Below are 25,821 nucleotides of genomic sequence, written 5' to 3'. Positions count from 1 at the left end.
ATATAGAGTACAGTATATACATATACATATGAGATGAGTAATGTAGGGTATGTAAACATTATATTAAGTAGCATTGTTTAAAGTGGCTAGTGACATATTTTTACATCAATTTCCATTATCAACTTTTTATGGCTGCACGAGCAGTATTGAGTGGCTTGGATGAAAAGGTGCCCATTGTAAACGGCCAGGTCCTCAGTCTCAGTTGCTAATATATGCATATTATTATTAGTATTGGATAGAAAACACTCTAAATTTCCAAAACTGTCAAAATATTGTCTGTGCGTATAACAGAACTGATATTGCAGGCAAAACCCTGAGGAAAATCAAAGCAGGAAGTGGCTTCTATTTTGAAAACGCCATGTTCCATAGCCTCCCTTTGCTGGATTTAAAGGGATATGTAGCGCTATTCAGCGGTTGTTGATTACACTTATCCCAATTTCGGGATTGCAGCCATAACAAGTTAAAGTTGCTGGAGTTGAGTCAGTGTGTTGGCAGCAGCCACTCAATGTTAGTGATGGCTGTTTAACAGTCTGATGGCCTTGAGATAGAAGCTGTTTTTCAGTCTCTCGGTCCCTGCTTTGATGCACCTGTACTGACCTCGCCTTCTGGATGATAGCGGGGTGAACAGGCAGTGGCTCGGGTGGTTGTTGTCCTTGATGATCTTTATGGCCTTCCTGTGACATCGGGTGGTGTAGGTGTCCTGGAGGGCAGGTAGTTTGCCCCCGGTGATGCGTTGTGCAGACCTCACTACCCTCTGGAGAGCCTTACGGTTGTGGGCAGAGCAGTTGCCGTACCAGGCGGTGATACAGCCCGAAAGGATGCTCTCGATTGTGCATCTGCAGAAGTTTGTGAGTGCTTTTGGTGACAAGCCGAATTTCTTCAGCCTCCTGAGGTTGAAAAGGCGCTGCTGCGCCTTCTTCACAATGCTGTCTGTGTGAGTGGACCAATTCAGTTTGTCTGTGATGTGTACGCCGAGGAACTTAAAACTTACTACCCTCTCCACTACTGTTCCATCGATGTGGATAGGGGGGTGCTCCCTCTGCTGTTTCCTGAAGTCCACAATCATCTCCTTTGTTTTGTTGGCGTTGAGTGTGAGGTTATTTTCCTGACACCACACTCCGAGGGCCCTCACCTCCTCCCTGTAGGCCGTCTCGTCGTTGTTGGTAATCAAGCCTACCACTGTAGTATCGTCCTCAAACTTGATGATTGAGTTGGAGGTGTGCATGGCCACGCAGTCGTGGGTGAATAGGGAGTACAGGAGAGGGCTCAGAACGCACCGTTGTGGGGCCCCAGTGTTGAGGATCAGCGGGTGGAGATGTTGTTACCTACCCTCACCACCTGGGGGCGGCCCGTCAGGAAATACAGTACCCAGTTGCACAGGGCGGGGTTGAGACCTAGGGTCTCGAGCTTGATGACGATTTTGGAGGGTACTATGGTGTTAAATGCTGACCTGTAGTCAATGAACAGCATTCTCAATTAGGTATTCCTCTTGTCCAGATGGGTTAGGGCAGTGTGCAGTGTGCTCGCGATTGCGTCATTGGGCGGTAAGCAAATTGGAGTGGGTCTAGGGTGTCAGGTAGGGTGGAGGTGATATGGTCCTTGACTAGTCTCTCAAAGCACTTCATGATGGCGGAAGTGAGTGCTACGGGGCGGAAGTAATTTAGCTCAGTTACCTTAGCTTTCTTGGGAACAGGGACAATGGTGGCCCTCTTGAAGCATGTGGGAACAGCAGACTGGGAACAGCAGACTGGGATAAGGATTAATTGAACATGTCCGTAAACACACCAGCCAGCTTGTCTGCGCATGCTCTGAGGATGCGGCTGGGGATTCCGTCTGGGCCTACAGCCTTGCGAGGGTTGACACGTTTAAATGTTTTACTCACCTCGGCTGCAGTGAAGGAGTGTCCGCAGGTTTTGGTTGTAGGCCGTTTCAGTGGCACTGTATTGTCCTCAAAGCAGGCAAAAAAGTTATTTAGTCTGCCTGGGAGCAAGACATCCTGGTCCGTGACTGGGCTGGATTTCTTTCTTCCGGAATTGACTGTAGACCCTGCCACATACCTCTTGTGTCTGAGCCGTTGAATTGCGACTCTACTTTGTCTCTATACTGACACTTAGCTTATTTGATTGCCTTGCGGAGGGAATAGCTACACTGTTTGTATTCGGTCATGTTACCAGACACCTTGCCCTGGTTAAAAGCAATGGTTCGCGCTTTCAGTTTCACCCGAATTCTGCCATCAATCCACGGTTTCTGGTTTGGGAATGTTTTAATCGTTGATATGGGTACGACATCGTCAATGCACTTTCTAATGAACTCGCTCACCGAATCAGCGTATTCGTCAATGTTGTTGTTGGATGCAATGTGGAACATATCCCAATCCACGTGATCGAAGCAGTCTTGAAGTGTGGAATCAGATTGGTCGGACCAGCATGAACAGACCTGAGCGCGGGAGCTTCCTGTTTTAGTTTCTGTCTGTAGGCTGGAAGCAACAAAATGGAGTCGTGGTCAGCTTTTCCGAAAGGAGGCCAGGGGAGGGCCTTATATGCATCGCGGAAGTTAGAATAACAATGATCCAGGGTTTTACCAGCCCTGGTTGCGCAATCGATATGCTGATACAATTTAGGGAGTCTTGTTTTCAGATTAGATTGTTTCCGTGAAGCAAAGAACGTTACACTCTCTGATGTCTCGCTGGAATGCTACCCTTGCTCGGATTTCATCAACCTTGTTGTCAATAGACTGGACAAAGGCCAGTAGTATGCTAGGGAGTGGCGCGCGATGTGCCCGTCTCCGGAGCCTGACCAGAAGACCGCTTCGTTTGACTCTTTTACGACTCGTTGTTTTGGGTCACCGGCTGGGATCCATTCCGTTGTCCTGGGTGGGAGGCAGAACACAGGATCCGCTTCGGGAAAGTCATATTCCTGGTCGTAATAATGGTGAGATGACGTTGCTCTTATATTCAGTAGTTCCTCCCGACTGTATGTAATGAAACCTAAGATTACCTGGGGTACCAATGTAAGAAATAAACCGTAAAAAAAATAAAAAATACTGCATAGTTTCCTAGGAACGCGAAGCGAGGCGGCCATCTCTGTCGGCGCCCATCTCTGGAGTATTATGGCTGATGTTGTTGAGCAGGAAACGACAGGAAGAAGCAGGAAGCAGAAGATGGGTCTGCCTTGTCCTTTAGGGTGGAATGGGTCTGTATCATCATTTAGCTTCGAATGGGTCAGGCCTCTCCGCTCGTTCAAAGGCATGACATTATAGAGAACACACACATCCCAGTCCACTAGGGAACACATCAACATAAACCTTTACTTCTCTGACTGTGTTTTATATTTAACCTCGTTGGGGCTTTCTTTCACCTCTTCTCTGGTTGTGTTTTATATTTAACCTCGTTGGGGCTTTCTTTCACCTCCTCTCTGGTTGTGTTTTATATTTAACCTCGTTGGGGCTTTCTTTCACCTCTTCTCTGGCTGTTTTATATTTAACCTCGTTGGGGCTTTCTTTCGTCTTTGAGGATATTCTGGAAAACAACAACTGAATCATTTCCTGGTTGTGTATATGTCTTGTGCTCATTGCTCTACAAAGGTCGTGGGAATGTTGAGGCTATTTCAGTTCTGTTGTGGGTTCCATTTCAAAATTCACCACAATGTCATTTAAAAGGTTTTGGAGGAGAATGACTGAGATCTACAGTACTTACGTTTTATGGTGAGTTCTCCATAGTTGGACACTCCAACTCCTTTGTCAGAGTGGACTATGCATCGGTAGCGTCCTGAGTCTCCTTTAGTGGTGTTCTCCACGTCGAAGGTCCCGATGAAGCGTCTGTTGTTCCACGGCTTAGTGGACTTCATAGGGGCCTCGCGTCCACCAATACCCTGTTAAAACACACAGCAGGTTAGATGTAGTTTTAGTGGTACATGGTCATTTAGTGGCCTTCATAGGGAACTTGCGTCCACCCTGTTGAAACACAGACAGGGGTTAGCTCTCAAAACGCAGGGTTAGGCAAAAATAAAATTGACAGGTTTAATACTAAAGTGGCTTGACCTTGATTGCATCAGTGTTCGAGGGGACAACAGTGTGTGTATGTTTGTGTGTGTGTTTGCAGATCCAACAGGAGAGCCAACAGCAAAGTACAGAAAGATCTTTGATGAAAACCTGCTCCAGATCGCTCAGGACCTCAAATTGGGGCGGAGGTTCACCTTCCAACAGGACAACGACCCTAAGCACACAGCCAAGACAATGCAAGACCTCCCGATCGAACATCTCTGGAGAGACCTGAAAATACCTGTGCAGCGATGCTCCCCATCCAACCTGACAGAGCTTGAGAGGATCTGCAGAGAAGAATGGGAGAAACTCCCCAAATACAGGTCTGCCAAGCTTGTAACATCATACTAAAGAAGACTCAAGACTAATCACTGCCAAAGATGCTTCAACAAAGTACTGAGTAAAGGGTCTGAATACTTATGCAAATGTGATAATTAATTTCTAAGAACATATTTTTTGCTTTATCATTAAAGGTTATTGTTATGTCATTAAGGGGTATTGTGATGTCATTAAGGGGTATTGTGTGTAGACTCCATTTTAGAACAAGGCTGTAACGTAACAAAATGTGGAAAAAGTCAAGGGGGCTGATTACTTTCCGAATGCACTGTATATGGTACATATAAACATAAATATATAAACATAAAAATATAAACATAAATATATATATATATATATATACAGTGCCTTGTGAAAGTATTCGGCCCCCTTGAACTTTGCGACCTTTTGCCACATTTCAGGCTTCAAACATAAAGACATAAAACTGTATTTTTTTGTGAAGAATCAACAACAAGTGGGACACAATCATGAAGTGGAACGACATTTATTGGATATTTCAAACTTTTTTAACAAATCAAAAACTGAAAAATTGGGCGTGCAAAATTATTCAGCCCCTTTACTTTCAGTGCAGCAAACTCTCTCCAGAAGTACAGTGAGGATCTCTGAATGATCCAATGTTGACCTAAATGACTAATGATGATAAATACAATCCAGCTGTGTGTAATCAAGTCTCCGTATAAATGCACCTGCACTGTGATAGTCTCAGAGGTCTGTTAAAAGCGCAGAGAGCATCATGAAGAACAAGGAACACACCAGGCAGGTCCGAGATACTGTTGTGAAGAAGTTTAAAGCCGGATTTGGATACAAAAAGATTTCCCAAGCTTTAAACATCCCAAGGAGCACTGTGCAAGCGATAATATTGAAATGGAAGGAGTATCAGACCACTGCAAATCTACCAAGACCTGGCCGTCCCTCTAAACTTTCAGCTCATACAAGGAGAAGACTGATCAGAGATGCAGCCAAGAGGCCCATGATCACTCTGGATGAACTGCAGAGATCTACAGCTGAGGTGGGAGACTCTGTCCATAGGACAACAATCAGTCGTATATTGCACAAATCTGGCCTTTATGGAAGAGTGGCAAGAAGAAAGCCATTTCTTAAAGATATCCATAAAAAGTGTTGTTTAAAGTTTGCCACAAGCCACCTGGGAGACACACCAAACATGTGGTAGAAGGTGCTCTGGTCAGATGAAACCAAAATTGAACTTTTTGGCAACAATGCAAAACGTTATGTTTGGCGTAAAAGCAACACAGCTCATCACCCTGAACACACCATCACCCTGAACACACCATCCCCACTGTCAAACATGGTGGTGGCAGCATCATGGTTTGGGCCTGCTTTTCTTCAGCAAGGACAGGGAAGATGGTTAACATTGATGGGAAGATGGATGGAGCCAAATTCAGGACCATTCTGGAAGAAAACCTGATGGAGTCTGCAAAAGACCTGAGACTGGGACGGAGATTTGTCTTCCAACAAGACAATGATCCAAAACATAAAGCAAAATCTATAATGGAATGGTTCAAAAATAAACATATCCAGGTGTTAGAATGGCCAAGTCAAAGTCCAGACCTGAATCCAATCGAGAATCTGTGGAAAGAACTGAAAACTGCTGTTCACAAATGCTCTCCATCCAACCTCACTGAGCTCGAGCTGTTTTGCAAGGAGGAATGGGAAAAAATGTCAGTCTCTCGATGTGCAAAACTGATAGAGACATACCCCAAGCGACTTACAGCTGTAATCGCAGCAAAAGGTGGCGCTACAAAGTATTAACTTAAGGGGGCTGAATAATTTTGCACGCCCAATTTTTCAGTTTTTGATTTGTTAAAAAAGTTTGAAATATCCAATAAATGTCGTTCCACTTCATGATTGTGTCCCACTTGTTGTTGATTCTTCACAAAAAAATACAGTTTTATATCTTTATGTTTGAAGCCTGAAATGAGGCAAAAGGTCGCAAAGTTCAAGGGGGCCGAATACTTTCGCAAGGCACTGTATATGTATATATATACAGTAGATCACAAAAGTGAGTACACCCCTCAGATTTTTGTAAATATTTGAGTATATCTTTTTTTGTGACAACACTGAAGAAATGATACTTTGCTACAATGTAAAGTAGTGATGTCACGAATCCCGCTTCCTGAGTCTGTGTTTGCCTGTGTTTCTGTCCTGGAGTGTGTTTCCGGTGTCCTGGAACGCACCCTGTCTGGTTGCCGGGCGAATTAGAGTTGGGAGATCATGTTCACCCGCACCTGTATCCCATCAGTAATCTGCACACCTGTCCTGATCATCACCTCTCCCCTTCAAAAGCTCTGACCTGACATCCATTCCCTGCCGGATCGTTAGCCATGAACAGTATGTTGTGCCCACGAACCAGCCTCCAGTTTATAGAGTTTGTTTTGTTTTATTGTTTTGTACGTCTTGCTTGCCTTTAACTTACCGCCGTTTGTTTTGTCTACAGCCATTCACCCGGAACCCATACCCCATCCCTGTCTGCTCGTCGCCAGTGTGTTGTTATCCATTGGATCTGCCTACCCACTCCCATCAACCCACCTCCGCTGCCCGCTCCTCCACCCGGAACTATCTACCTCCACGTTCTCATTAATTAATAAATACACACCATCTTCTTACTCACCTTGTCCTGGTCTGCTTCTGGGTCCAATTCTGGTAAACCCTGACAAGTGAGTGTACAGCTTGTATAACAGTGTAAATATGCTGTCCCCTCAAAATAACTCAACACACAGCCATTAATGTCTAAACAAAAGTGAGTATGTCCAAATTGGGCCCAAAGTGTCAATATTTTGTGTGGCCACCATCATTTTCCAGCACTGGTTTAACCCTATGGGGCATGGAGTTCACCAGAGCTTCACAGGTTGCCACAAGCTGTACACTCCCTACTTTACATTGTAGCAAAGTGTCATTTCTTCAGTGTTGTCACATGAAAAGATATTTACAAAAATCTGAGGGGTGTACTCACTTTTGTGATCTACTGTATATATATATATTTGTTATCTACAGTGCCTCCGGAAAGTATTCAGACCCCTTGGGGGGGCGGCAAATAAAATACATTTTCGTCCCCCTCTCCTCTTCTCACTCTCTCTCTCTCTCTCTCTCTTCCCTTCTCTCTCTCGGGTCTCCAGTTGGTGAACTCTTTTAGGTTCTAGATAAGCACCTTTCTTCCAAGAGTGTAGGCCAGGGTTTGATATAGTGAAACCTACTACCGCTAAGATCTTGTTCCTTCCTGGCAGTAATGTCTAGTTCAAATCATCAATATCAACAACCAGTCATTATCTTCAACCGGTACAATGTTATTTTATCTGAATCAGGTGGGGGGGTTGTGCTGGAATAGAACCAAAGGTACTGAACTGGAGATCTCTGGTGGGGAGGCAGGTCAATGAAAACACCTCCAGTAGTAAAGTGAAGTGTAACATTTTGGGTGAACATTGTAACCAGAGGTTGAAGTTGTCACTCTGTCGTCTATTAACAGTGGAGTGGATTGTTAGGTTTAGGGGTCAGGGGTCAGGATAAGGTGTTGTTGTTACCTGTAACCAGAGGTTGAAGTTGTCTCTCTGTCGTCTATTAACAGTGGAGTGGATTGTTAGGTTTAGGGGTCAGGGGTCAGGATAAGGTGTTGTTGTTACCTGTAACCAGAGGTTGAAGTTGTCTCTCTGTCGTCTATTAACAGTGGAGTGGATTGTTAGGTTCAGAGGTCAGGGGTCAGGATAAGGTGTTGTTGTTACCTGGAACCAGAGGTTGAAGTTGTCTCTCAACAGTATAGTGGATTGTTAGGTTTAGGGGTCAGGGGTCAGGATAAGGTGTTGTTGTTACCTGTAACCAGAGGTTGAAGTTGTCTCTCTGTCGTCCGTTAACAGTACAGTGGATTGTTAGGTTTAGGGGTCAGGATAAGGTGTTGTTGTTACCTGGAACCAGAGGTTGAAGTTGTCTCTCTGTCGTCTATTAACAGTACAGTGGATTGTTAGGTTTAGGGGTCAGGGGTCAGGATAAGGTGTTGTTGTTACCTGTAACCAGAGGTTGAAGTTGTCCCTCTGTCGTCCGTTGACAGTACAGTGGATTGTTAGGTTTAGGGGTCAGGGGTCAGGATAAGGTGTTGTTGTTACCTGTAACCAGAGGTTGAAGTTGTCTCTGCCGTCCGTTGACAGTACAGTGGAAGGTTAGGGTCAGGGATCAGGGTAATGTGTTGCAGTTACCTGTAACCAGAGGTTGAAGTTGTCTCTCTGTCGTCCGTTGACAGTACAGTGGAAGGCGGCCGTCTGTCCAGCGTTCACCTCTACACCCTTTATGGTCAGGAAGTGAGGGGTGTTCACTATAAACACACAAACACATATATATATATATATATATATATAAAACCCAAAACCTCTATGTCCTTTATGGTCAGGAAGTGAGGGGTGTTCACTATAAACACACAAACACACATATATATGTTAATATACAGTAATATATATATATATATATAACCCAAAACCTCTATGTCCTTTATGATCAGGAAAATATGTTTATAATAGGGTATACCCTTCATGGGGTTAGAATCTACAACAAAGCATTACATTCTGTGGATACTACATGGAGTTAGAATCTACAACAAAGCATTACATTCTGTGGATACTACATGGAGTTAGAATCTACAACAAAGCATTACATTCTGTGGATACTACATGGGGTTAGAATCTACAACAAAGCATTACATTCTGTGGATACTACATGGAGTTAGAATCTACAACAAAGCATTACATTCTGTGGATACTGTTACTGTATATGTTTTTATAATAAGAGGTATTAAAGATCCAATCCGGATATATCATAAGACCATTTAACCCAGAGAATAATTTCAACATGTGCTTCACTGTACACCCCCATTCTGTTAGGCGGAAAACCAGGACAAATAATCATCTGATCTTGACTAGTTAGAAAGAAACACAAGCAACCCGACAAAGAACCTCACTAAGCTATTTGTATCATTTCACTATTCATCAAATCTTGCCCTACTTTTAACATGTATATAATTATATATATGATACATTACAGTAGAAGACACAGTATCAGTGTTACCTAGTATTGACTATATGATACATTACAAGACATAGTATCAGTATTACCTAGTATTATGACTATATGATATATTACATAGTATTAGTATGACCTATTATTATGTATATATGATATATTACACAGTATCAGTATTACCTAGTATTATGAATATATGATATATTACAAGACATAGTATCAGTATTACCTCGTATTATGTATATATGATACATTACAATACGTAGTATCAGTATTACCTAGTATTATGTACATATGATATATTACATAGTATTAGTATTACCTAGTATTATGTATATATGATATATTACACAGTATCAGTATTACCTAGTATTATGAATATATGATATATTACAATACGTAGTATTAGTATTACCTAGTATTATGACTATATGATACATTACATAGTATTAGTATTACCTAGTATTATGACTATATGATACATTACATAGTATTAGTATTACCTAGTATTATGACTATATGATACATTACATAGTATTAGTATTACCTAGTATTATGTATATATGATATATTACACAGTATCAGTATTACCTAGTATTATGTACATATGATATATTACACAGTATCAGTATTACCTAGTATTATGACTATATGATACATTACAAGACATAGTATCAGTATTACCTAGTATTATGACTATATGATACATTACAAGACATAGTATCAGTATTACCTAGTATTATGACTATATGATATATTACACGACATAGTATCAGTATTACCTAGTATTATGACTATATGATATATTACACAGTATCAGTATTACCTAGTATTATGACTATATGATACATTACAAGACATAGTATCAGTATTACCTAGTATTATGACTTTGACCTGTCAATCCTCCTCTAAATGCCAAACCAGACAAATCCATTTTTCTCATCGTTTGCTAATGTCTTTTTAAATGCTGCATTGTAAAAGGAGGCGATGGACCACGCAGGCAGTACTAATCACATCTCAGAGCTAGCCCATATTCCACACAGTCGTATTAAGCACAAAATGAATTGCCTCTGCTCCACTAGGACCCCTCTAGACCCTGGCTGCATCCCAAACTGTACCCTATTCCCTATATAGTGCACTACTTTTAGGCTCTGGTTAAAAAGGTAGTACACTATATAGGGAATAGGGTGGACTATTTGGGATGCAAGCTCACGATCAATGCAGCGTATGAGTATCACTCAGAGAGAAACCCGATCACCACTCCCTAAGCGGCGTATTGATCCGCTCACATTTCTACATTTAAACATCTATCACGTCGTCGTCGTCGTGGTGACAAGTGTTTTCATTGATCTGCTTCTGCTACATTTGTGTGCAGTGCAGAAACTAGCACCTTTACTATGGAAATCCTTCTCATTGACATTACATTGGTAGGAATTCAGCTGCTTGATCCTGTGGTCACTAGATAATTTACATACAACAACCTGACCTGTGGTCTGTGTGACATAGCATTGATGATTAAAGCTAGATGGCTAGCCTTGAATTAATTAATGGAAAACCATGGTGTTATTGATTGTAGCTGAGATCGTGAGCTATGGGCCTTAGACAGCAGGTCTTATCATTAGGCTGTAGATTGTGAGCTATGGGTCTTAGACAGCAGGTCTTATCATTAGGCTGTAGATTGTAGCTATGGGCCTTAGACAGCAGGTCTTATCATTAGGCTGTAGATTGTGAGCTATGGGCCTTAGACAGCAGGTCTTATCATTAGGCTGTAGATTGTAGCTATGGGCCTTAGACAGCAGGTCTTATCATTAGGCTGTAGATTGTAGCTATGGGCCTTAGACAGCAGGTCTTATCATTAGGCTGTAGATTGTGAGCTATGGGTCTTCTTAGACAGGGCAGGTCTTATCATTAGGCTGTAGATTGTGAGCTATGGGCCTTAGACAGCAGGTCTTATCATTAGGCTGTAGATTGTGAGCTATGGGCCTTAGACAGCAGGTCTTATCATTAGGCTGTAGATTGTGAGCTATGGGTCTTAGACAGCAGGTCTTATCATTAGGCTGTAGATTGTAGCTATGGGCCTTAGACAGCAGGTCTTATCATTAGGCTGTAGATTGTGAGCTATGGGCCTTAGACTGCAGGTCTTACCATTAGGCTGTAGATTGTGAGCTATGGGCCTTAGACAGCAGGTCTTATCATTAGGCTGTAGATTGTGAGCTATGGGTCTTAGACAGCTGGTCTTATCATTAGGCTGTAGATTGTGAGCTATGGGCCTTAGACAGCAGGTCTTATCATTAGGCTGTAGATTGTAGCTATGGGCCTTAGACTGCAGGTCTTATCATTAGGCTGTAGATTGTGAGCTATGGGCCTTAGACTGCAGGTCTTACCATTAGGCTGTAGATTGTGAGCTATGGGCCTTAGACAGCAGGTCTTACCATTAGGCTGTAGATTGTGAGCTATGGGCCTTAGACAGCAGGTCTTACCATTAGGCTGTAGATTGTGAGCTATGGGCCTTAGACAGCAGGTCTTACCATTAGGCTGTAGATTGTGAGCTATGGGCCTCTTAGACAGGGCAGGTCTTACCATTAGGCTGTAGATTGTGAGCTATGGGCCTTAGACAGCAGGTCTTATCATTAGGCTGTAGATTGTGAGCTATGGGCCTTAGACAGCAGGTCTTATCATTAGGCTGTAGATTGTAGCTATGGGCCTTAGACAGCAGGTCTTATCATTAGGCTGTAGATTGTGAGCTATGGGCCTTAGACAGCAGGTCTTATCATTAGGCTGTAGATTGTGAGCTATGGGCCTTAGACAGCAGGTCTTACCATTAGGCTGTAGATTGTGAGCTATGGGCCTTAGACAGCAGGTCTTATCATTAGGCTGTAGATTGTGAGCTATGGGCCTTAGACAGCAGGTCTTACCATTAGGCTGTAGATTGTGAGCTATGGGCCTTAGACAGCAGGTCTTATCATTAGGCTGTAGATTGTGAGCTATGCGCTGTAGATTGAGCTATGGGCTTAGACAGCAGGTCTTATCATTAGGCTGTAGATTGTGAGCTATGGGCCTTAGACTGCAGGTCTTATCATTAGGCTGTAGATTGTGAGCTATGGGCCTTAGACAGCAGGTCTTACCATTAGGATGTAGATTGTGAGCTATGGGCCTTAGACTGCAGGTCTTACCATTAGGATGTAGATTGTGAGCTATGGGCCTTAGACAGCAGGTCTTACCATTAGGCTGTAGATTGTGAGCTATGGGCCTTAGACAGCAGGTCTTATCATTAGGCTGTAGATTGTGAGCTATGGGCCTTAGACAGCAGGTCTTACCATTAGGCTGTAGATTGTGAGCTATGCGCCTTAGACAGCAGGTCTTACCATTAGGATGTAGATTGTGAGCTATGGGCCTTAGACAGCAGGTCTTACCATTAGGATGTAGATTGTGAGCTATGGGTCTTAGACAGCAGGTCTTATCATTAGGCTGTAGATTGTGAGCTATGGGTCTTAGACAGCAGGTCTTATCATTAGGCTGTAGATTGTGAGCTATGGGTCTTAGACAGCAGGTCTTATCATTAGGCTGTAGATTGTGAGCTATGGGCCTTAGACAGCAGGTCTTATCATTAGGCTGTAGATTGTGAGCTATGGGCCTTAGACAGCAGGTCTTATCATTAGGCTGTAGATTGTGAGCTATGGGCCTTAGACAGCAGGTCTTATCATTAGGCTGTAGATTGTGAGCTATGGGCCTTAGACAGCAGGTCTTATCATTAGGCTGTAGATTGTGAGCTATGGGCCTTAGACAGCAGGTCTTACCATTAGGCTGTAGATTGTGAGCTATGGGCCTTAGACAGCAGGTCTTACCATTAGGCTGTAGATTGTGAGCTATGGGCCTTAGACAGCAGGTCTTATCATTAGGCTGTAGATTGTGAGCTATGGGCCTTAGACAGCAGATCTTACCATTAGGCTGTAGATTGTGAGCTATGGGCCTTAGACAGCAGGTCTTACCATTAGGCTGTAGATTGTGAGCTATGGGCCTTAGACAGCAGGTCTTACCATTAGGCTGTAGATTGTGAGCTATGGGCCTTAGACAGCAGGTCTTACCATTAGGATGTAGATTGTGAGCTATGGGCCTTAGACAGCAGGTCTTACCATTAGGCTGTAGATTGTGAGCTATGGGCCTTAGACAGCAGGTCTTACCATTAGGATGTAGATTGTGAGCTATGGGCCTTAGACAGCAGGTCTTACCATTAGGCTGTAGATTGTGAGCTATGGGCCTTAGACAGCAGGTCTTACCATTAGGATGTAGATTGCAGGACCTACATACAGTTGAAGTCAGAAGATTTACATCCACTTAGGTCGGAGTCATTAAAACTTGGGGTCAGAAGTGGACATACACTAAGTTGACTGTGCCTTTGAACAGCTTGGAAAATTCCAGAAAATGATGACATGGCTTTGGAAGCTTCTGATAGGATTATTGACATCATTTGAGATAATTGGAGGTGTACCTGTGGATGTATTTCAAGGCCTACCTTCAAACTCAGTGCCTCTTTGCTTGACATCATGGGAAAATTAAAAGAAATCAGTCAAGACCTCAGAAAAACAATTGTAGACGTCCACAAGTCTGGTTCATCATTGGTTCATCATTGGGAGCAATATCCAAACACCTGAAGGTACCACGTTCATCTGTACAAACAATAGTACACAAGTATAAACACCATGGGACCAGGCAGCCGTCATACCGCTCAGGAAAGCATTCTGTCTCCTAGAGATGATGCGAAAAGTGCAAATCAATCCCAGAACAACAGCAAAGGACCTTGTGAAGATGCTGGAGGAAACCGGTACAAAAGTATCTATATCCACAGTAAAACGAGTCCTATATTGACATAAGCTGAAAGGCCGCTCAGTAAGGAAGAAGCCACCGCTCCAAAACCGCCATAAAAAAGCCAGACTACAGTTTGCAACTGCACATGGGGACAAAGATTGTACTTTTTGGAGAAATGTCCTCTGGTCTGATGAAAAAAAAAATTGAACTGTTTGGTCATAATGATCATCGTCATGTTTGGAGGAAAAATGGGGAGGCTTGCAAGCCGAAGAACACCATCCCAACCGTGAAGCACGGGGGTGGCAGGATCATGTTGTGGGGGTGCTTTGCTACAGGGGGACTGGTGCACTTCACAAAATAGATGGTGTGATGAGGATGGAAAATTACGTGGATATATTGAAGCAACATCTCAAGACATCAGTGAGGAACTTAAAGCTTGGTCATAAATGGTTCTTCCAAATGGACAATGACCCCAAGCATACTTCCAAAGTTGTGGCAAAATGCTCTGTCAGGAGGACTGGGCCAATATTAACCCAACTTATTGTGGGAAGCTTGTGGAAGGCTACCCGAAATGTTTGACCCAAGTTAAATCATTTAAAGGCAACGATACCAAATATTAATTGAGTTTATGTAAACTTCTGACCCACTGGGAACATGAATAAATTAATAAAAGCTGAAATAAATCATTCTCTCAACTATTAGTCTGACATTTCAAATTTTTTAAATAAAGTGGTGATCCTAACTGGCCTAAGACAGGGGCATTTTTCCGAGGATTAAAGGTCAGGAATTGTGAAACACTGAGTTTAAATGTATTTGGCTAAGGTGTACGTAAACTTCCCACTTCGACTGTATGTCATGTAAATTGTTCTGGTTGTATCATTGTGAGGCGTCTAACCTCAGCACAACCCTGGGATGGCCTTAGAGAGACTCCCAGGCTGGAACTAAACAGAACACATCCCTCAACACCTAGAAACACAGGTTCACTACCTGTGTCACACAACCCTGGGATGGCCTTCTGTCCCAGGCTGGAATAAACAGAACACATCCCTCAGACCTAGAAACACAGGTTCACTACCTGTGTCACTAGAACCCTGTCTGAACTAGACACCAAGAACCTAGAACCTAAACCTCTAGAACCTAGAACTAGACAGGTAAGAACCTAGAATCTAACCTCTAGAACCTAGAACTAGACAGGTAAGAACCTAGAATCTAACCTCTAGAACCTAGAACTAGACAGGTAAGAACCTAGAATCTAACCTCTAGAACCTAGAACTAGACAGGTAAGAACCTAGAATCTAACCTCTAGAACCTAGAACTAGACAGGTAAGAACCTAGAATCTAACCTCTAGAACCTAGAACTAGACAGGTAAGAACCTAGAATCTAACCTCTAGAACCTAGAACTAAACAGGTAAGAACCTAGAATCTAACCTCTAGAACCTAGAACTAGACAGGTAAGAACCTAGAACCCAACCTCTAGAACCGTGCTTCTACACCTGCATGGCTTGCTGTTTGGGGTTTTAGGCTGGGTTTCTGTACAGCACTTTGAGATATCAGCTGATGTACGAAGGGCTTTATAAATACATTTGATTTGATTTGATTAGTAGCACAGGACTGGCTGTGGTACATGTAGAGACACTCACTCTGCATATTACTATAGCCTATTATACCCACCAAGTCAAGTAAATCTGATCAACCAACATGCAGTTTTGGGTTTATATTCGATTGAGTTTTTAAAATACGGAAAAATTGAGTAGTTGACAAACGTGAATTCTACTTGAAATAAACCAAACCTTAAAAATACTATGGTTGATTTGTGGTTGATTTGTGGTTGATTTGTGGTTGATTTGTTGATTTGTGGTTGATTTGTGGTTGATTTGTGGTTGATTTGTGGTTGAAAGCTGGATTAAAATCTACGTTGTAAACTTGTTTTCCAACCAACCAGCCACTTCAAGAAGCAACATGCTTACTGTTGACAAAGTAAATTGAAATAAATTGATCCTACCGTTTGATGCCTGGAGGGGATGAATACACATGTAAATCATCTACATGAAGATTACTAGTCTCTTCCTGTACACACAGGACAACCTAAACACTTCAGCATCTTTTGGGTTTCCTGAAAAAAGTGCAACAAAAGCACTGTGTATTCAGCAGCAAATTCCCGCACGTTGTCAATGTTCATTAGCTCAACCAATGAAGCACTTGAAGAGATGCTGGTTAATCCTATTGAGAGTGACCTTTACATAGGATAGTGCTCACACTTCAATCTGAGAGACGAGAGGATAGATAGGAGAGAGGTTATGGCTGGCCAACACTTTTAAGGAAAGAGACAATAAATGAAAGATGAAAAAAAAGGCTATATGCAGCATATGGTGCCATTTGTTTTCATCCCTCTCTCTCTCTCTCTCTCTCTCTCTCTCTCTCTCTCTCTCTCTCCTCTATTCTTTCGTTCCCTCCATCACCTCTCTCCTTCTCTCAAAGGACAGATTTAACAGAGCCATTTCAGCAGTAGATTCTCAACAGGCTTTATGTGTGTCGACTATAGCTATACATATTGTTCAGGAGGGATGGAGGGAGAGAAAGGGAGGTGTGTGTGTGTGCTCGTGTGCTTGCATGATAGTGCTAGTGCGTGCATGTGTGTGTGTGTGTGTGTGTGTGTTTTACATCCATTGCCTGATGCTGTGTGTTTCTAGCACCTTGAGAAAGATATAGTATCTCTGTCTCTGTACTATACTGATACTGGGGGTGTCAGGAAAAGGACAAGGAGGATAGTTTGATGATGTATTTTATGTCGGCGGGGGGAGAGGAGAGGTGTGTGTGTGTGTGTGTGTAGTGGGACTTACTGCACTGATGGCCCTGGAGCACCACATTTTTGATGGCCAGCAGGCCACGACGCCCTGAGGTTACCACCTCAAACACCATCTGAGGAGGGACAAGACACATCACAGCAACACTGATAAATGTTCACACTTCTTCCAAATGTCACTCGCTCTCCCCTCCCTCCCTCCCTCCCTCCCCTCCCCACCTAGACTTTTCTCCCCCTCCCCTCCCTCTCTTAGACTCCTCTCTCCCCTCCCCACCTAGACTCCCCTCCCCTCAACCTCCTCTCCTCTCCTCTCCTCTCCTCTCCTCTCCTCTCCTCCTCCTCTCCTCTCCTCTCCTCCCTCCTCCCTCTCCTCTCCTCTCCTCTCTCCCTCCCTCCCTCCCTCGACTCCACTCAACCTCCTCCCCTCTCGCCTCCCCCCCCCCCCTCCCTCCCTCCCTCGACTCCACTCAACCTCCTCCCCTCTCGCCTCCCCTCCCCCCGCTCCCTCCCTCCCTAGACTCCCCTGGGAGTGTCACGGTGTCAGACGGATGTGATTAATACAATAAGAATCAGATGTAGTTGGGAGCCAGAGGGTCAAAAACACTCACTTTTCAAATGTATGATTGTAATAACAACACGGTGGCAATACCATCCCCATACACAGCTGGGGATGAGACAGAGAGGGGATGAGACTACAGGGGACGACAGAGAGGGGATGAGACTACAGGGGACGACAGAGAGGGGATGAGACCAGACTACAGGGGACGACAGAGAGGACATGAGACTACAGGGGATGACAGAGAGGGGATGAGACTAGACTACAGGGGATGACAGAGAAGGGATGAGACTAGACTACAGGGGAGGACACAGCTGGGGATGAGACTACAGGGGACGACAGAGAGGACATGAGACTACAGGAGATGACAGAGAGGGGATGAGACTAGACTACAGGGGATGACAGAGAAGGGATGAGACTAGACTACAGGGGAGGACACAGCTGGGGATGAGACTACAGGGGACGACAGAGAGGGGATGAGACCAGACTACAGGGGATGACACAGCTGGGGATGAGACTACAGGGGACGACAGAGAGGGGATGAGACCAGACTACAGGGGATGACACAGCTGGGGATGAGACTACAGGGGATGACAGAGAGGGGATGAGACCAGACTACAGGGGATGACACAGCTGGGGATGAGACTACAGGGGACGACAGAGAGGGGATGAGACTACAGGGGATGACAGAGAGGGATGAGACTACAGGGGATGACACAGCTGGGGATGAGACTACAGGGGATGACAGAGAGGGGATGAGACCAGACTACAGGGGATGACACAGCTGGGGATGAGACTACAGGGGACAACAGAGAGGGGATGAGACTACAGGGGATGACAGAGAGGGGATGAGACCAGACTACAGGGGATGACACAGCTGGGGATGAGACTACAGGGGACGACAGAGAGGGGATGAGACTACAGGGGATGACAGAGAGGGGATGAGACTACAGGGGATGACACAGCTGGGGATGAGACTACAGGGGATGACAGAGAGGGGATGAGACTAGACTACAGGGGAGGACAGAGAGGGGATGAGACCAGACTACAGGGGAGGACAGAGAGGGGATGAGATTAGACTACAGGGGATGACAGAGAGGGGATGAGACTAGACTACAGGGGATGACAGAGAGGGATGAGACCAGACTACAGGGGACGACAGAGAGGGGATGAGACCAGACTACAGGGGACGACAGAGAGGGGATGAGACTAGACTACAGGGGATGACAGAGAGGGATGAGACCAGACTACAGGGGATGACAGAGAGGGGATGAGACCAGACTACAGGCAGGGGATGACACCAGACTACAGGTGACGACAGAGAGGAGATGAGACTACAGGGGATGACAGAGAGGAGATGAGACTACAGGTGACGACAGAGAGGAGATGAGACTACAGGGGATGACAGAGAGGGGATGAGACCAGACTACAGGGGACGACAGAGAGGGGATGAGACTAGACTATAGGGGAAGACAACAGACTACAGGTGATGACAGAGAGGAGATGAGACTACAGGGGATGACAGAGAGGGGATGAGACTAGACTACAGGGGATTACAGAGAGGGGATGAGACTAGACTACAGGGGATGACAGAGAGGGATGAGACCAGACTACAGGGGATGACAGAGAGGAGATGAGACTAGACTACAGGGGATGACAGAGAGGGGATGACACTAGACTACAGGGGAGGACAGAGAGGGGATGAGTCTAGACTACAGGGGATGACAGAGAGGGGATGAGACTAGACTACAGGGGAGGACAGAGAGGGATGAGACTAGACTACAGGGGATGACAGAGAGGGGATGAGACTAGACTACAGGGGATGACAGAGAGGGATGAGACCAGACTACAGGCAGGGGATGACACCAGACTACAGGTGACGACAGAGAGGAGATGAGACTACAGGGGATGACAGAGAGGGGATGAGACCAGACTACAGGGGACGACAGAGAGGGGATGAGACTAGACTATAGGGGAAGACAACAGACTACAGGTGACGACAGAGAGGAGATGAGACTACAGGGGATGACAGAGAGGGGATGAGACTAGACTACAGGGGATGACAGAGAGGGGATGAGACTAGACTACAGGGGATGACAGAGAGGGGATGAGACCAGACTACAGGGGATGACAGAGAGGAGATGAGACTAGACTACAGGGGATGACAGAGAGGGGATGACACTAGACTACAGGGGAGGACAGAGAGGGGATGAGTCTAGACTACAGGGGATGACAGAGAGGGGATGAGACTAGACTACAGGGGAGGACAGAGAGGGGATGAGACCAGACTACAGGGGAGGACAGAGAGGGGATGAGACTAGACTACAGGGGATGACAGAGAGGGGATGAGACTAGACTATAGGGGATGACAGAGAGGGGATGAGACCAGACTACAGGGGACGACAGAGAGGGGATGAGACTAGACTACAGGGGATGACAGAGAGGGGATGAGACTAGACTACAGGGGATGACAGAGAGGGGATGAGACCAGACTACAGGGGACGACAGAGAGGGGATGAGACCAGACTATAGGGGATGACAGAGAGGGATGAGACCAGACTACAGGGGACGGCAGAGAGGGGATGAGACCAGACTACAGGGGATGACAGAGAGGGGATGAGACCAGACTACAGGGGATGACAGAGAGGGGATGAGACCAGACTATAGGGGATGACAGAGATGGGATGAGACCAGACTACAGGGGATGACAGAGCGGGGATGAGACTAGACTACAGGGGAGGACAGAGAGGGATGAGACTAGACTACAGGGGATGACACAGCTGGGGTGAGACTACAGGGGACGACAGAGAGGGGATGAGACTACAGGGGATGACAGAGAGGGGATGAGACTACAGGGGATGACACAGCTGGGGATGAGACTACAGGGGATGACAGAGAGGGGATGAGACCAGACTACAGGGGATGACACAGCTGGGGATGAGACTACAGGGGACACCAGAGAGGGATGAGACTGCAGGGGATGACAGAGAGGGGATGAGACCAGACTACAGGGGATGACACAGCTGGGGATGAGACTACAGGGGACGACAGAGAGGGGATGAGACTACAGGGGATGACAGAGAGGGGATGAGACTACAGGGGATGACACAGCTGGGGATGAGACTACAGGGGATGACAGAGAGGGGATGAGACTAGACTACAGGGGAGGACAGAGAGGGGATGAGACCAGACTACAGGGGAGGACAGAGAGGGGATGAGATTAGACTACAGGGGATGACAGAGAGGGGATGAGACTAGACTACAGGGGATGACAGAGAGGGGATGAGACCAGACTACAGGGGACGACAGAGAGGGGATGAGACCAGACTACAGGGGACGACAGAGAGGGGATGAGACTAGACTACAGGGGATGACAGAGAGGGGATGAGACCAGACTACAGGGGATGACAGAGAGGGGATGAGACCAGACTACAGGCAGGGGATGACACCAGACTACAGGTGACGACAGAGAGGAGATGAGACTACAGGGGATGACAGAGAGGGGATGAGACTAGACTACAGGGGATGACAGAGAGGGGATGAGACCAGACTACAGGGGATGACAGAGAGGAGATGAGACTAGACTACAGGGGATGACAGAGAGGGGATGACACTAGACTACAGAGGAGGACAGAGAGGGGATGAGTCTAGACTACAGGGGATGACAGAGAGGGGATGAGACTAGACTACAGGGGAGGACAGAGAGGGGATGAGACTAGACTACAGGGGATGACAGAGAGGGGATGAGACTAGACTACAGGGGATGACAGAGAGGGGATGAGACCAGACTACAGGCAGGGGATGACACCAGACTACAGGTGACGACAGAGAGGAGATGAGACTACAGGGGATGAAAGAGAGGGGATGAGACCAGACTACAGGGGACGACAGAGAGGGGATGAGACTAGACTATAGGGGAAGACAACAGACTACAGGTGACGACAGAGAGGAGATGAGACTACAGGGGATGACAGAGAGGGGATGAGACTAGACTACAGGGGATGACAGAGAGGGGATGAGACCAGACTACAGGGGATGACAGAGAGGAGATGAGACTAGACTACAGGGGATGACAGAGAGGGGATGACACTAGACTACAGGGGAGGACAGAGAGGGGATGAGTCTAGACTACAGGGGATGACAGAGAGGGGATGAGACTAGACTACAGGGGAGGACAGAGAGGGGATGAGACCAGACTACAGGGGAGGACAGAGAGGGGATGAGACTAGACTACAGGGGATGACAGAGAGGGGATGAGACTAGACTACAGGGGATGACAGAGAGGGGATGAGACTAGACTACAGGGGACGACAGAGAGGGATGAGACTAGACTACAGGGGATGACAGAGAGGGGATGAGACTAGACTACAGGGGATGACAGAGAGGGGATGAGACCAGACTACAGGGGACGACAGAGAGGGGATGAGACCAGACTATAGGGGATGACAGAGAGGGGATGAGACCAGACTATAGGGGACGGCAGAGAGGGGATGAGACCAGACTACAGGGGATGACAGAGAGGGGATGAGACCAGACTACAGGGGATGACAGAGAGGGGATGAGACCAGACTATAGGGGATGACAGAGATGGGATGAGACCAGACTACAGGGGATGACAGAGCGGGGATGAGACTAGACTACAGGGGAGGACAGAGAGGGGATGAGACTAGACTACAGGGGATGACACAGCTGGGGTGAGACTAGACTACAGGGGATGACAGAGAGGGGATGAGACTAGACTACAGGGGACGACAGAGAGGGGATGAGACCAGACTACAGGGGACGACAGAGAGGGGATGAGACCAGACTACAGGGGAGGACAGAGAGGGGATGAGACCAGACTACAGGGGAGGACAGAGAGGGATGAGACCAGACTACAGGGGAGGACAGAGAGGGGATGAGACCAGACTACAGGGGACGACAGAGAGGGGATGAGACCAGACTACAGGGGAAGACAGAGAGGGATGAGACCAGACTACAGGGGACGACAGAGAGGGGATGAGACCAGACTACAGGGGATGACAGAGAGGGGATGAGACCAGACTACAGGGGATGACAGAGAGGGGATGAGACCAGACTACAGGGACGACAGAGAGGGGATGAGACCAGACTACAGGGGAGGACAGAGAGGGGATGAGACCAGACTACAGGGGATGACAGAGAGGGGATGAGACTAGACTACAGGGGATGACAGAGAGGGGATGAGACCAGACTACAGGGGATGACAGAGAGGGATGAGACCAGACTACAGTGGAGGACAGAGAGGGGATGAGACCAGACTACAGGGGATGACAGAGAGGGGATGAGACTAGACTACAGGGGATGACAGAGAGGGGATGAGGCCAGACTATAGGGGATGACAGAGAGGGGATGAGACCAGACGACAGAGAGGGGATGAGACCAGACTACAGGGGACGACAGAAAGGGGATTAGACCAGACTACAGGGGATGACAGAGAGGGGATGAGACCAGACTATAGGGGATGACAGAGAGGGGATGAGACCAGACTACAGGGGATGACAGAGAGGGGATGAGACCAGACTATAGGGGATGACACCAGACTACAGGTGACGACAGAGAGGAGATGAGACCAGACTATAAGTGGATGACAGACCAGGGCAGGTCCCTACAGAATGTTATCTGGGATGAGGCCCAGGCTATAAGTGGATGACAGACCAGAGCAGGTCCATACAGAATGTTAGCTGGGATGAGGCCCAGGCTATAAGTGGATGACAGACCAGGGCAGGTCCATACGGAATGTTAGCTGGGATGAGACCCAGACTATAAGCAGGTGACAGACTAAGGCAGGTACCTACAGAATATTAGAGTAATGTCCTGTGGTTTATAGTAGATGGTAGAGAATGTTATAGCTATGGTGAGGAGTTTGCATTGTGGGTAAATGGAATGCCAGTCCTACCCCAAAACTAGGGAGTGGTGGAGAGAGCTGTAACTGGAAGAGAGGCTTGGTCTTCACATGTTTAACATGCCATCATACACTAACTGAACGAACATCCTCTGTACTGTACCAACTGATATATTCAATCTAGAATCCTACATTATCCTATGTACTGTACCAACTGATATATCCAATCTAGAATCCTACATTATCCTCTGTACTGTACCAACTGATATATTCAATCTAGAATCCTACATTATCCTCTGTACTGTACCAACTGATATATTCAATCTAGAATCCTACATTATCCTCTGTACTGTACCAACTGATATATTCAATCTAGAATCTTACATTATCCTCTGTACTGTACCAACTGATATATTCAATCTAGAATCCTACATTATCCTTTGTACTGTACCAACTGATATATTCAATCTAGAATCCTACATTATCCTCTGTACTGTACCAACTGATATATTCAATCTAGAATCCTACATTATCCTCTGTACTGTACCAACTGATATATCCAATCTAGAATCCTACATTATCCTCTGTACTGTACCAACTGATATATCCAATCTAGAATCCTACATTATCCTCTGTACTGTACCAACTTATATATTCAATCTAGAATCCTACATTATCCTCTGTACTGTACCAACTGATATATCCAATCTAGAATCCTACATTATCCTCTGTACTGTACCAACTGATATATTCAATCTAGAATCCTACATTATCATCTGTACTGTACCAACTGATATATTCAATCTAGAATCCTACATTATCCTCTGTACTGTACCAACTGATATATTCAATCTAGAATCCTACATTATCCTCTGCACTGTACCAACTGATTTTTCCGATCTAGAATCCTACATTATCCTCTGTACTGTACCAACTGATATATTCAATCTAGAATCCTACATTATCCTCTGCACTGTACCAACTGATATATTCAATCTAGAATCCTACATTATCCTCTGTACTGTACCAACTGATATATTCAATCTAGAATCCTACATTATCCTCTGCACTGTACCAACTGATATATCCAATCTAGAATCCTACATTATCCTATGTACTGTACCAACTGATATATCCAATCTAGAATCCTACATTATCCTCTGTACTGTACCAACTTATATATTCAATCTAGAATCCTACATTATCCTCTGCACTGTACCAACTGATATATTCAATCTAGAATCATACATTATCCTCTGTACTGTACCAACTGATATATTCAATCTAGAATACTACATTATCCTCTGCACTGTACCAACTGATATATTCAATCTAGAATCCTACATTATCCTCTGTACTGTACCAACTGATATATCCGATCTAGAATCCTACATTATCCTCTGTACTGTACCAACTGATATATCCAATCTAGAATCCTACATTATCCTCTGTACTGTACCAACTGATATATCCAATCTAGAATCCTACATTATCCTCTGTACTGTACCAACTGATATATTCAATCTAGAATCCTACATTATCCTCTGTACTGTACCAACTGATATATTCAATCTAGAATCCTACATTATCCTCTGTACTGTACCAACTGATATATCCGATCTAGAATCCTACATTATCCTCTGTACTGTACCAACTGATATATTCAATCTAGAATCCTACATTATCCTCTGTACTGTACCAACTGATATATTCAATCTAGAATCCTACATTATCCTCTGTACTGTACCAACTGATATATCCGATCTAGAATCCTACATTATCCTCTGTACTGTACCAACTGATATATCCAATCTAGAATCCTACATTATCCTCTGTACTGTACCAACTGATATATTCAATCTAGAATCCTACATTATCCTCTGCACTGTACCAACTGATTTTTCCGATCTAGAATCCTACATTATCCTCTGTACTGTACCAACTGATATATTCAATCTAGAATCCTACATTATCCTCTGCACTGTACCAACTGATATATCCAATCTAGAATCCTACATTATCCTTTGTACTGTACCAACTGATATATCCAATCTAGAATCCTACATTATCCTCTGCACTGTACCAACTGATATATTCAATCTAGAATCCTACATTATCCTCTGCACTGTACCAACTGATATATTCAATCTAGAATTCTACATTATCCTCTGTACTGTACCAACTGATATATTCAATCTAGAATCCTACATTATCCTCTGTACTGTACCAACTGATATATTCAATCTAGAATCCTACATTATCCTCTGCACTGTACCAACTGATTTTTCCGATCTAGAATCCTACATTATCCTCTGTACTGTACCAACTGATATATCCAATCTAGAATCCTACATTATCCTCTGTACTGTACCAACTGACATATCCAATCTAGAATCCTA

General features: G+C 45.1%; 1 protein-coding gene across 2 annotated transcripts in view; it reads right to left on the bottom strand.

The window, feature by feature from the left end:
- Positions 1-25,821, bottom strand: part of LOC112238841 (receptor-type tyrosine-protein phosphatase mu-like) — a 503,654-nt gene that overhangs the window by 300,044 nt on the left and 177,789 nt on the right. For both annotated transcript variants that reach the window (XM_042308178.1, XM_042308179.1), the window contains exons 4-6: positions 17,041-17,119; positions 8,577-8,692; positions 3,695-3,869 (exon numbers count right to left, since the gene is read on the bottom strand). In XM_042308178.1, coding sequence (XP_042164112.1) covers positions 3,695-3,869; positions 8,577-8,692; positions 17,041-17,119 — 370 coding nt within the window. The remainder of the gene's footprint in view (positions 1-3,694; positions 3,870-8,576; positions 8,693-17,040; positions 17,120-25,821) is intronic.

The sequence above is a fragment of the Oncorhynchus tshawytscha genome, linkage group LG28 (genome assembly GCF_018296145.1).
Source record: "Oncorhynchus tshawytscha isolate Ot180627B linkage group LG28, Otsh_v2.0, whole genome shotgun sequence".
Taxonomy (NCBI): domain Eukaryota; kingdom Metazoa; phylum Chordata; class Actinopteri; order Salmoniformes; family Salmonidae; genus Oncorhynchus; species Oncorhynchus tshawytscha.
Note: the sequence above shows the minus strand (reverse complement) of the source record. Positions and strands in the feature narration are given on the sequence as shown.